The sequence below is a fragment of the Aricia agestis genome, chromosome 11, assembly GCF_905147365.1.
Source record: "Aricia agestis chromosome 11, ilAriAges1.1, whole genome shotgun sequence".
Classification (NCBI taxonomy): domain Eukaryota; kingdom Metazoa; phylum Arthropoda; class Insecta; order Lepidoptera; family Lycaenidae; genus Aricia; species Aricia agestis.
This window is the reverse complement of record NC_056416.1, coordinates 13,409,195-13,421,990: the sequence shown is the minus strand read 5'-3', so window position 1 is coordinate 13,421,990 and position 12,796 is coordinate 13,409,195. Positions and strand designations below refer to the sequence as shown.

Sequence of the window (12,796 nt, the reverse complement as noted above, 5' to 3'; positions counted from 1 at the left end):
AAACGCCATCTGTTGAATCGTATTAGAACTAAATTGTTCATTGCATCGATATATTTCTGGATTTTTTATAATAATATTATACTTACATAAAATATATTTAAGATTTTTGAAATATTATTTTAATACACATCCAAGACCCAGGAACATTGAAAACTTTTTGTTCCGCCTGCGGGACTCGAACCCAGGACCCCCGGGATGAGCGCTGGCCACGCGCAATGCGAATTAATTTTCATCGATATTTTCATGGAAATAAGATATTTTCCCACATCAAAATGTAGCCTATATCCTTTCTCAGACTCTAGAATAACTGTGTACAATGTTTAAAATTATGTCGCCTCCATCTGTTTCCTTATTCATTGGTCATGTTCTAACAATTTCTGCATTATTTATTGTTATTTGCATTATTATTTTATAAGAATAAACCCTCATTTTTGTCAGATTTTTAGAACATGACACTCACACTGACACAAATTTTTAACTTTGCGCATGCGCAATGTACATTGAAAAACCAAACTTGTTTATGATATGTTTTTACGTTTGTGTTCGCATATCTCTGGAACTACCATTCCGAATTTAGTAATTCTTTTTTCGTTATACTAAGTATTGTTCAACTTAGGGAATAGTGCAAGTTTCATTAAAATCGGTTCAGCAGTTTTGGAGATACATATGATACATATTTTAAAAATTATTCATTCCAATTTCCACTAGACAACGCCCGCAACTCCGTTATGCCAAAATTCGTTTATCACGCGGGGACCGTACGTTATTCTGGGATAAAAAGTATCCTATGTCCTTTCCCGGGACTCAAAGTATCTCCATACCAAAATTTCAGCAAAATTGGTTTAGTGGTTTGGGCGTGAGACGTAACAGAACGACAGACACACTTTCGCTTTTTTAATATTACTGGATATACACTTTTTAGTCTGTAAATCATCGACAAAAGACTTTTATTGGCTATTGTGATTGTCAAATGTCAAATTTTAAAAATGACATTTATCTCGTGACGCGATTTGACATATGACTTTTGAGCTATTGTGTAATTTTTTAAGGTTATAAACAAAAAAATGTTGAGGACACTATAAAATGTTCAATCATTCGATAAAAGTTCCACGACATTATAAAATAGCAGCAAACATATTCAAAAAAGTCGCAACGGAAGGTGGAAGCGTAAAAACATTGCTATACGACGATAAACTTCGACACTTTGTAAGTCTAACTTAATATTATCATGTCTTTTATTTGTTGAAATCAAAGTAATTGCAAAGAATTGAAATTCGTTATGTAACTTAAATAAAAATAAATAGGCTACTTAATTTTTATGACATGCAATTTAACTAAACTTGTACAAATAATAAGTTTATATACCTATCAAAAATTTACAGAGAACCAATGTGCTTTTCGCACTAATTACTGAAACTATCAAACATGCTACCCAAATAGACAAAATATTAGAGAGTTCTGGAATGCTAGAAGCTGAAACTCGGTTTGATCCGTGGTTGGCTAAAGTTCTCACTGCTGAGCTTTTGTATGGCAAAAAGTCACTACCGGGAAAGAGCAAACCAGAACAGACTATACTATCTTATAAAGATAAATTCGAAAAGTATATTAGTGAAAATGGCGATGACACGGAGACTAAAGGTAATTATTTTCTTTTTCAGATATAATTCAAATTGTCATACTAACAATGGCAGATAACGATGGTCCACTAGTACCGAGTCACACCAAATTCGCTGCATTCGCTTTAGCAACCTTATTTTTGTACAGTGTGGCAATGTTCACCCTACCATTTGTAGCATTCTTTGGAGTGCGGCATCTTTTAACTGATTATTATCCGGTAGAACCTTTTACAAGAACAGTTTGGTCTGTAATTGCAGCGGTAGTTGTAGTTAATGCTATAATATGTGTTTATGCATACAAAGCATACCATGAGAAGGAATATGACGAAGACGGCAAAGAAATAGACCAACATCAGTACAAACCAGCAGAGTCTGAAAAGAGCTCTTTAAACTTAAAACAAGATTAGCAATTTATACAAACATTCCAGTATTATAAATAGGTCTATAGTGTTAAGTTCAATACAAGGATTGTAATTTCTTATTTGAATTGCATTTATTGAATTCAGTATGAAATAAATTATTTTGTGACCTTATTTATACACTTTGAATGATGCTGTATAGAAACAGGCAGCATTGTAAATTCTTAAAAATTTTCAAGTTTTATTTTTTAACTACAATGAGCTCAAAATAGTTCTTAAATTGATTCTTACATATTGTATTGTAAATTAATGCTTAAAAACAATAAAATACTTAAAAATATTAGAATTTGTTTATATTTCTTTTTTATCACTCACACAGAATTTATTGTAAGTACATCCTATTATGTCAGCTGGTAATCAGCATTACTTTTTGCATTTAAAAAGAGATATTCAACAAATAAATGTACAACAATAATGAAACATAAGTTAACTTTAATTATTATTATCATATTTTGAGGTCCACTAAATCTTAAGATGATGATGATTTGAGCTTTAAATATAGAGAAAAAAAACATTGTGTACAAAGAAAATTACAATTATTTGATTTCAATTAATATGTTCTATAATTATTGTATTATGTATCATTTCAGTTGTTAGCCGACCACGCTATGTGCGTATAAACACTAACTTGCTGACAACATCTGATGCCATTAGAGCATTCCAAGATGAAGGCTATAAATTCATCCGCTGTACCTCTGGCTCCTACGATGATTACCTGCAACAGATACAGAATCTCACAGAATATGATTTTACACAAGACTACCATGTCAAAACAATATTTGTTTTCTCTTCCGGCACAAAATTTCATGAACATGAACTGTACTATGAGAATAAAATTATTTTACAAGATAAGGTAAGGCTATAAAGCTTTAAAAAGTGTGATAATGAGAAATAAAATTTAATCATATTATTAGATACAGTTAGATATATACCTTAGTATGAAACCGCCATAGACGACGCGCACCTGGCCGCAACGCGACCAGTGGCCAGACCATACTTTCGATGGCTGCCGAGACCTGGCCGCTAGTGCGCACCCGGGTTTACTCCTCATTTAAAGATAGGCAGAGATATTTTAAATGTTGCACAATTAACTTCAGTACAGAGGTTTATTGATTTCATAAAATTTGTAGTGAGAAAATATTTTAAAATCAGCTGTGCTAAGGCTAAGTCGTTTGATTGGAAGGTTGAAATCCTCAATGCTTTAGTTTGCTATTTATTGTACTAGACAAGCTTAGAGTTAAACTCATAATAGAAGTTTTACCTTCCAGGCAACAGCTATGGCTGTCCACCTGCTGGCTCCACCGGCTGACAGTGTGATTCTCGACATGTGTGCCGCGCCAGGTATGAAGACTACACAGCTTGCAGCTTACATCAGAAATCAAGTAAGAAGAAATTTCATAAAACATTATTGTTATAAATAAACATACCTGACATCTTTGAAAAGTACATGAAACAAAATACATTATTATGTTTCAGGGGAAAATATATGCAGTTGAAAGGAATAAGGAAAGATTTGACACACTTTGTGATTTTGTTGAGAAAACAGGATCGAAATGTGTTCAAACACTTCATCAAGATGCTTTGGAACTAAAACGTGGCGATTACGACGACGTGGAGTATATCCTTCTTGACCCCAGTTGTTCGGGATCTGGTAATTCATTCAATAATCTCAATTTTAAATTGACAATAGAATTTTATAAGGAATTGCATAGAAGTCTCTTTCTTCTTTATTTCCTGAAATGTATTTTACACTAATATAGTTATGGAAGGGCGAGTCCACCTGACACAAGTGTCTCAAGACACTCACTAGGTGGATCTCATCTCTTTTGTGTATCATGTACTTAACAAAATTGTGAAATAAGGAAATAAATTATTTATTAAAAAAATTGCATAGAAGTTTATTAGTTATCACATTGGTCTCTAGTCTGGGTTAAAGTTAATCTTGGTTTAAACACAATGTTATATCTGTTGCTATTTGAATTTATTAAGAAGGCATGATGTTTTTAAAAACTTAACTAGAGCTCAGATTGTCACAAGACACAGGTTTACTTAAATGATTGTATTTATTCTAGGTATGCAGTTCAGTGTTCACAATTACGTCGAAGATACAAGAATGGCTCGACTTACTTCACTCCAGGAGAAATTTTTAAAGCACACCATGAATGCATTTCCAAAGGCAAAGAGGATAGTATACAGCACCTGTTCTCTTTATCCCGAGGAGAATGAAAGAGTTGTTACAAACGTTGTAAAGACATCTAGGGCCAGATGGAGAGTCCAAGATGTTAAAGAGTTACTCAAAGGGCAATGGAATAATTTTGGCTCGGGAATGTATGGAACCATGGGTGCGAGATGCCTTTACGCGAAGCCTGAAACAGACTTCACGACTGGATTCTTTTTAGCTGTGCTTGATAGAGATCAGAGCGATATAGACAGAAATCAAGGAAGCAAAGTGAATGATAATGTAGAAGCCAAAAATAGTACAAAAGAATTTAATAAAGCGGGACATGATGATTCAAAGGAGGCAGCAAATAATCAAATAGAAGAACCACAGAAAGAAAAGAAAAATAAGAAAAAGAAAGAAAAAAGTGATGATGTATCAGAAACAAATTTAGGTATGAATATCGAAGAAGGGGAGAGTGAAGTAAATAATGATATCACAAAAGAATCAAAGAAGAAGAAGAAGAATAAAAGTATTACTAAAGAAGAAAATGGTATTCTTGAATCAGTCTGCTCAGATGAGTCTAACGACATAAAACGAAAGAAAAAGAAAAAAGATAAGAATGAGATCACTAAAACCAATGGTTTTGTTAATACACCAGATAGTGATATAAGTGACGTGCCAAAGAAGAAAAAGAAAAAAAATAAAGAGCCAGTACTCTTAGAGGAAAGCCAAGACAGTCAAGTTCATGAGTCAACTGAAGTGCCAAAAAAGAAAAAGAAGAAAAGAAAAAATAACGATGAATCTGTAGCAACAGAAGACACAGAATTTATAGAAACAACCGAAAATTACGACTTGAATGAAGTGCCTAAAAAGAAAAAGAAAAAAGATAAATCAGAAAAACCTGATAATATTGCTACAAATGAAGATGATAATTTAAATGTATCAGTAAAGAAAAAGGTAAAGAATAAGACCTTTGTAGAACTACACTTTGATCATGTTGTGGGTGTCAATGATTTGCCTAAAAACATTCAGCTGAGACGCAAACACGTTAATTAAGTTTTTTTTATTTGTAAAATTGTTTCTTATTTTTTATTTATGAAACTTCATTTTATTATTTCAGAAAGCGCCATCGATCGGGGAGTAGCGCAGCGGTGGGAAACTTTTATCTGAATCCTTCCCACAAATTTAAAGATGCTGGTTTGGAATGACCGTTTTGAAAATCAATAAATTTTACATGTTTCGTAAAAATATTTTCATTCACCTTAAATGTTACCCACCTCTGATCTATCTGAAAAAATAAATTGATAAAAAAGTGTAAGTATTTAGTTTTTATGGATGGTTTTGAAAATGCACAAAGCCTGAATATTTTTTGACTATGTGTTTTTAAAGACTGATATGGTTTAATATTGTATTTTAGGGCTATATGCTTATATATTGTTCTTATGATATCGCGAAAGTTGCAATATAGAAGATAAATGATAGCTTAAGTATTTGAATGTTCTATAATAATAATATAATACTCCCCACACCGGTTTCGGTGACGGTGGCCGGTTTCATTGAAACCAGACCAGGTACGCAGGAGTAATTTTATAGTGCCCAAGTGTGTGCGCAGTACACAAGAGCACTCTCTATTCCTTTACTCTCATAACCCAGTGGGACGGAAGACCAACACGACCGGCGAGAGATCAGGCGCAGGACCGACTTTTTTACATGCCCATCCGACGCATGGATCATCTTACTTGTCAGACAATCAGGTGATCAGCCTGCATTGTCCTAACCAAACTTGGAAATAACATGTTTCCAATGCGGGAATCGAACCCACGACGGTATAGAGCGCGGCTCTTGACTCGGAGGTCGTCATGTAAAAAAGTCGGTCCTGCGCCTGATCTCTCGCCGGTCGTGTTGGTCTTCCGTCCCACTGGGTTATGAGAGTAAAGGAATAGAGACTGCTCTTGTGTACTGCGCACACACTTGGCCACTATAAAAATTACTCCTGCGTAGCTGGCCTGGTTTCAATGAAACCGGCCACCGTCACCGAAACCGGTGTGGGAGCTATTAATGTTCTATACAACACTAATAAGTGGCATTTAAAAGCTATGAGTTCTTAACCCATTTCGATGGGGTCGTAGATTTTAGTTTTCCACATAATAAGTAGTAGTATCGTGGTAGAACTAGGAAAGCTACTTTAGCGCTGCTTGTGTGAAAGCCATGGTCCAGGACCGTTGACGTCCGCCCTTTTTGGTAAGTATAGGTATTATCAGAGAAGTTCATTCATAGGCAGATGGCGGACCTATGGCTGTTTACACATACGTCGCAGCGTGTGTGTAAACAGCGTATCACCTACGTAATTTGGTCGCGATATGTCAAACCGGTCCGACAGATCACAGATAAGATAACATTGAATTGTCATAATCCGACCAAATGATGTAAGTCCGTCAACTGCCTATGAAACAATTTATTCGATGGTAGATACTATATTTTACCAGACGACGCCCGCAACTCCGTTGCGCCAAAACTCGTTTATCGCGCAGGAACCGTACATTTTTCCGGGATAAAAGTATCCTATGTCCTTTCCCGGGACTCAAAGTATCTCCATGCCAAATTGCAGCAAAATCGGTTCAGCGGTTCGCGCGTGAAGAGGTAACAGACAGACAGACACACTTTCGCATTTATAATATTAGTATGGATAGTTGCTCTTTAATTTCTTGTAATTTCTAAAAATATAGCTCCCTTAGTAATAATTTATATTCCATCATTACGTAGCATAACAATATTAATCTTATATCTAACTAGCTGTTGCCCGCGACTTCGTCGGCGTGGACTTCAGTTTATAAAGCGCGATGTCAACAAAATTGGTGTCAAAAGCTTTTATAAAAAAACCCTGGTACCCCTTAAATCAATACAGCTGTGCAGTGTGCACACAATAAGTATTTCATTTTTTATATTAAACTTTATATTTTATGGCAAATTTTAAAGCTTATTTAGCCCCCCAATTACATAACTTTACCCATAAACTATTTATCATTGATAGGTTTAAGGTTACGTCACTGCACAGATAAAGTACTGAGTTTTTTAATACCGTAGAATAAATATAAAAAAGTAGCCTATGCCCTTTCTCAGGCTTTAGACTATCTGTATACAAAATTTCATTACAGTCGGTTCGGTAGTTTTGGCGTTTGGCGTGAAAGCGAGACTGACAGACAGACAGACAGAGATACTTTCGCATTTATAATATTAGTATAGATTATGTGCACACTGAACAGCTGTTTTTGGGTATTTTGATTAATTAAGGGCTGCGCTACACCGGAATGGCAGCGGCGAGGCGAGCACTTTCAGCGCTGCCATTCCGGTGTAGCGCGGCCCTAAGAGGGGTACCACTTACCAGGGTTTTAAAAAGTTTTTAATTTGACACAAATTTTGTTGACACCGCACGCTATAAACTAAAGTCCACGCGGACGAAGTCGCGGGCAACAGCTAGTAATTAATAAGTATGATTAGTTCTATGCATAAGCATAATATTGTATCATGACTACAGGGTGTAACAAAACTAAGTGATAATACTATAGGGTGTGTATGAGTTCAATGTATAGAGTTCACTGTAAAAGTAGCAGCACTGAAAGAGTATTTTTTTTTACTTTTGTATGGGAAAATTCCTGACGCTGGGGCGCTTGCCCATACAAATCACAATAAAATTTTTGCTTTTCAACGCTGCTACTTTCACAGTGTACTCTATGGTAGGTATTACACGCATCAATATTATCACGATTCCGTGATATGGATGGTGTAATAGGCCGAATTCGCAGTTTCACAGTACACTTGTGAATCGCGTGATACTAGAATCAGGATAATATTTCAATGCCTATAGGTAATATAAGGAACACGTACACACCCTAAAGTATTATCACTAATTAGTTTTGTTACACCGTGTATTTTATACAATTTATAATAGTACAGACAGCAGACTACAAAGATTTTCTTTCGATTCGCCGCTGCCGACCCTGCAATTTTAGGGCCGCGCTACACCGGAATTGCAGCGGCGAGGCGAGCACTTTCAGCGTCATAATTATGATTTTAAACTTTATCTTAATTATTGTAATACATATAGAATCGCTTGAGAAATCGCGGCCGCCGGCGGCCACCAGCGGCCACGTGCGGCCACGAGCGGCCGTAGACTTCTCAAGCGATACTATGTATTACAATAATAAAGATAAAGTTTAAAATCATATGACGTTGAAAGTGCTCGCCTCGCCGCTGCCATTCCTGGTGTAGCGCGGCCCTTACTCTATCAAACACATGTGCTGTTACTTTGTTTTTCGAAGCTTAAAGTGATTATACTTATTATTATGGGATATGGGCGAGTGGCGATCAAAACAAGGACGCACGACACAGTTCGTGACGGAATAGCGTGACGAAGGTGCCGGAATCAATATTTTTCTAATCTATGCCTTATGTTCAAAACCATAAGGGTTATATTATAAACCGATGATTTTCCTTTAACAGATGGCCAGACTTTGACTAAATACAGTTATAATATTTGCCCTACTTATCGTTCACTTTCTTAGAAAGAAAATCGCCTAAGTTTTGCGAATTTTTCAGTTCGTTTACGACGATCTTTTCGTAGTTTAGTGTTTGGTACATTGACACAAAAATGTAACATTTTAAGTGGCTACTTAAAATGTTACACGCGATTCACAAGTGTACTGTGAAACTGGGATTCGGCCTATTACACCGTCTATATCACGGAATCGTGATAATATTGATGCGTGTAATACCTGCCATAGAGTACACTGTGAAAGTAGCAGCGTTGAAAAGCAAAATTTTTATTGTGATTTGTATGGGCATGCGCCCCAGCGTCAGGAATTTTCCCATACAAAAGTAAAAAAAATACTCTTTCAGTGCTGCTACTTTTACAGTGAACTCATACACACCCCATAGTATTATCACTTAGTTTTGTTACACCCTGTAGTCATGATACAATATTGTGCTTATGCATTGCATCTTTCTTTCAAGTTGCAACACAAAGGCTACTATTTAACCTGAAATGGTAATCCGTTCCGTTGGGCCTGCCGCGTGTGGGTCGTGGGATGCTACCAAAACTCCTCTTGGCCTCCCTTACTATTGGTAAAAAACCTGCCAAGTGCCACGCGAAATATAGGGTTCCGTAGTATCACTAGTTTTTGTTATTGTTTATATGGTCAATGAATGCACATTTATATCGTGTTTTACACTACTAACAACATCATTTCAGTTACGTTCAAATAGAATTTTTAACGAAAAGTTCCTTTGTACTTCTACGAATACATTTTTTTTTAGTTGATCGACTATTACTCAATAATTTATGAAGTCTTCTTAGCCGCGATAGTTTTCCTTTTAAATTCAGCATATTTTCTACTCCTGTGAATTTTTTCACATTTCCAGAAGCGACCATTTAGTTGGTAGAAGGAAGGAACACTGGACTCTAACGATTTTTTCCACTTTAAAACTTAATATTTCACAAACGGAACCCTAAATCGGAAAATGATTAATGAATACTCATAATATTTTTTAAAAACCTATCCAACAACACCCCACACGATGGGGTGGACGCGAAAAAAAATATCATCCCCGCTTGATGAGTAGGGAAGGTACCTACTATAAAAAAATATTTTTTTAAGATTTCATGTACCATTTTGTCGGCATCGTATATGTGCATTCATGCCAAATTACAGCTTTGTAGGTCCTATAATCTCCGAGCAAAACCGCGGACAGACAGACAGACCGAAACTATAAGGGTTCCTTGTTCACTACGGAACCCTAAAAACCGGAATAAGGTGAGTTGTTAAATATATTTTAAAAATATTCAAGAATATCTTATGAAGTGTGCTTCTAAATTAACAATTTACATAGACTTATATTAGTGTAACCTATCTTGGTACAGACTTTTTAACACCTTTTGATGTTTCTTAGAAAGAGTAGAAGTACAGTATACTTAGTAACTATTCAAAGTAGAATTTAAATCTTGTATTAGTATATTTACAAGTTAGGTAAACATTATATTATGTATGATTGTTAGAAATTAGTCATTTTTGCAATATTATGCATAATATATTATCTTGGGCAGCTATTACATAGCCTTATAGCCTTTTTATTGATAAAATAAGAGTTCTATTTGAAAACTTTAATTATACTTAGGTACGTGAAAAATTATCCATTAACGATGCTTTAAAAATATAATTGTGGAAGTCAAAAGTGGGTTGTGATCATGTGATGAAATAAATCGAAAGCGCTAACTGAGGGGTGAGCTTGATGTGAGATGAGTAACTATTTTATGTGCCTATTCTGTCCCATTACTGGGCAAAGGCCACCCCCAAGGTGGCCCACCCCCTTCCATTTCTCCCGTTCTAGCGTCATTGTAGGCCAGCCTGGTAACCGTAAACCAGCCTGGGAACCATAGGCAATATTGGTGTAACGGGTAGCGTTACTGAAAATAATTTGTATTAAAATTTTAATAGCTATACATTTGATTTTCGATAACGTGACGATAAGTGATAACGTAGCCTCAAGCCTGTCTAAAAGAATTCTTGCTCTCCCCTCCGGTGTCATTGTAGCCATAATCCAACCACTATCCGATGTATGATTAATGATTATATTACTCTATGTCAACCACAAAACACTTAAATTGTAGTTTGTCTAAAGAATTGGCAAAAAATAAAGATTATGTCTACTTTAAAAAACTCTTTTCGGCTATGATGTTCCGCCTAATATATTTGAAGGTTTTAAGGTTGTAGACCACTATTTTAACGTGAGAGTGATGTTTAGTAACTAAAAAGAAATAAACGGTTGTATTCGAATATGTTTTTGATATTTTAAAAGTTCCAACGTAAATAAAACACTTGTGCCATCGTTAAATACCTACAGGTTGTCAACAAAATCCGTTGCTAGGCAACGCTCTCATCTGGAAGGGCGTGTCCTAGGGCGGCGCTTCTCCATACAAAACCGTCAACCAATCGGAAGCAGATGCGCAATTATTATGACAGTGTCACTCAGGGCCTGTCACAACTCAAATTAATGATACACACAAAACTACACCCTGTTGTAATCCCACAGAGCTTATAATCGCTTGTGCGTGTCGTAAAGCCATTAGCCTATTTATTGTACCTACTGTTATCTAGAGGAAAATTATTTTATTATACCCACATAGCTTTCAGTGATATTAATTTATGGAGATTAATCATGAAAGAATTAATGAGTAGTGAGTACTATGGAGGTTTACCGTAGTGCTACGATGTGCTACGCGGCGTAGCGGCTCCGTAGCATATATTTTTTTGCGTTGAATAGGTTTACTCTTTACAAACTACTGGGTTGATTTATATTATGTAACTAGGCACAAATTTAGAATAGACCAGGGAATTTTAGCGCGAGTGTTCTTTCCCGGTACTCAAAGTATCTCCATACAATATTTTAATGCAGCGGTTAGACATACAGAGGGCAAAATACAGACACACTTTCGCATTTTTAATATTAGTATTTATCGTTTACCTACATACTATTTGATCTTTGTATTACATACAATCTGGTGGTCCAAACAAATTGATAATAAACCCTTATAAACTGGATCCCCTTGCGCACTGAACCCTAGAATTATCCATCTACTTTTATCGAAGTTCTAAATAACTTTAATTATTTTAACTAAGTGTGTGTCGTGCACCGTGCCACGCTAAATCTTTTATGCAAATTCCGTTATAAAATGAGCGCAATCATGGAGGTACGTATTTAAATAAAATGTGTATAATTACCGTGTAATAGAACCTATGCACATGTAACACTTGAAGAAAACTTCAGGGTGTTTTTTCTCGAAGAAATTACCATATGACCGACATTTTATTAGTTATTTAAGTGGGTAAAGGTAATTACTTATTATAAATAGGTCGTAAAATATAGTCGTTAGTTCAATTTTTTTAATCAGCATTATAAATGGAATTATTTTATATTCATACCTTTGCGTTTTATACAAATGGAAAAAAAATCGCACTATCCTTTCTATGTTGTTAACTAGTTGTTACTCGTAACTTCGTTCGTGCGGAAATTCGTTTGGAAGCCTTAATTTTTTTTTTCACATTCAAAATGTTGATTTTATATAATCCCGAGCCCATAATACATACCATCAAAAAACTTTATCAAAATTGGGTTAGCGGCTAAGCGGGAAAAAGTAATAGATAGAGACAATTTTGCATTTATAACATGCATATATTTATAGTATATAGATGACACCTTCTAATTACTTAGGTATTTTATTTGAGTAATAACTTAGCCAACCTTGGGTCTGACCTCTGAGCTACCCAAACAAAGCCAATTATTTCTTGATAGAGATTGATAAAATCGTTTTTCCGAGAAAACTGCTTGCGTCCAATTATGTAACTTATTGAATTTCGCTGTAAATGTGCCTAACGTGATTGGGAAAACGCTATTTTCATATCAATCTTGCCTATTAAACGGTTTGGTGAATTTTATTTTAGGTCAATTAGCGAATGGCCCAAAGTAGGGGTGCCATCACCTTTATTGCCGTCGCCGGTCTAGCACGACAAAAATCCCGGACATTTGGCCGAAATATGGCTGTTTCC

At 35.5% G+C, this 12,796-nt stretch overlaps 1 protein-coding gene across 2 annotated transcripts; it reads left to right on the top strand.

Moving 5' to 3' along the window:
• Positions 1–1,010: 1,010 nt before the first annotated feature.
• On the top strand, positions 1,011–5,442 carry LOC121732039 (28S rRNA (cytosine-C(5))-methyltransferase). 2 transcript variants are annotated; one of them, XM_042121799.1, is made up of 7 exons: positions 1,011–1,206; positions 1,383–1,638; positions 2,626–2,888; positions 3,304–3,417; positions 3,512–3,686; positions 4,108–5,153; positions 5,317–5,442. In XM_042121799.1, the coding sequence occupies exons 1-7, from the start codon at positions 1,084–1,086 to the stop codon at positions 5,338–5,340; spliced, it is 2,001 nt and encodes a 666-aa protein (XP_041977733.1). In that variant the 5' UTR covers positions 1,011–1,083; the 3' UTR covers positions 5,341–5,442. The 2 variants fall into 2 exon arrangements, with proteins under 2 accessions (XP_041977733.1, XP_041977732.1); XM_042121798.1 differs by lacking the exon at positions 5,317–5,442 and having other exon boundaries at positions 4,108–5,274.
• Positions 5,443–12,796: the final 7,354 nt, after the last annotated feature.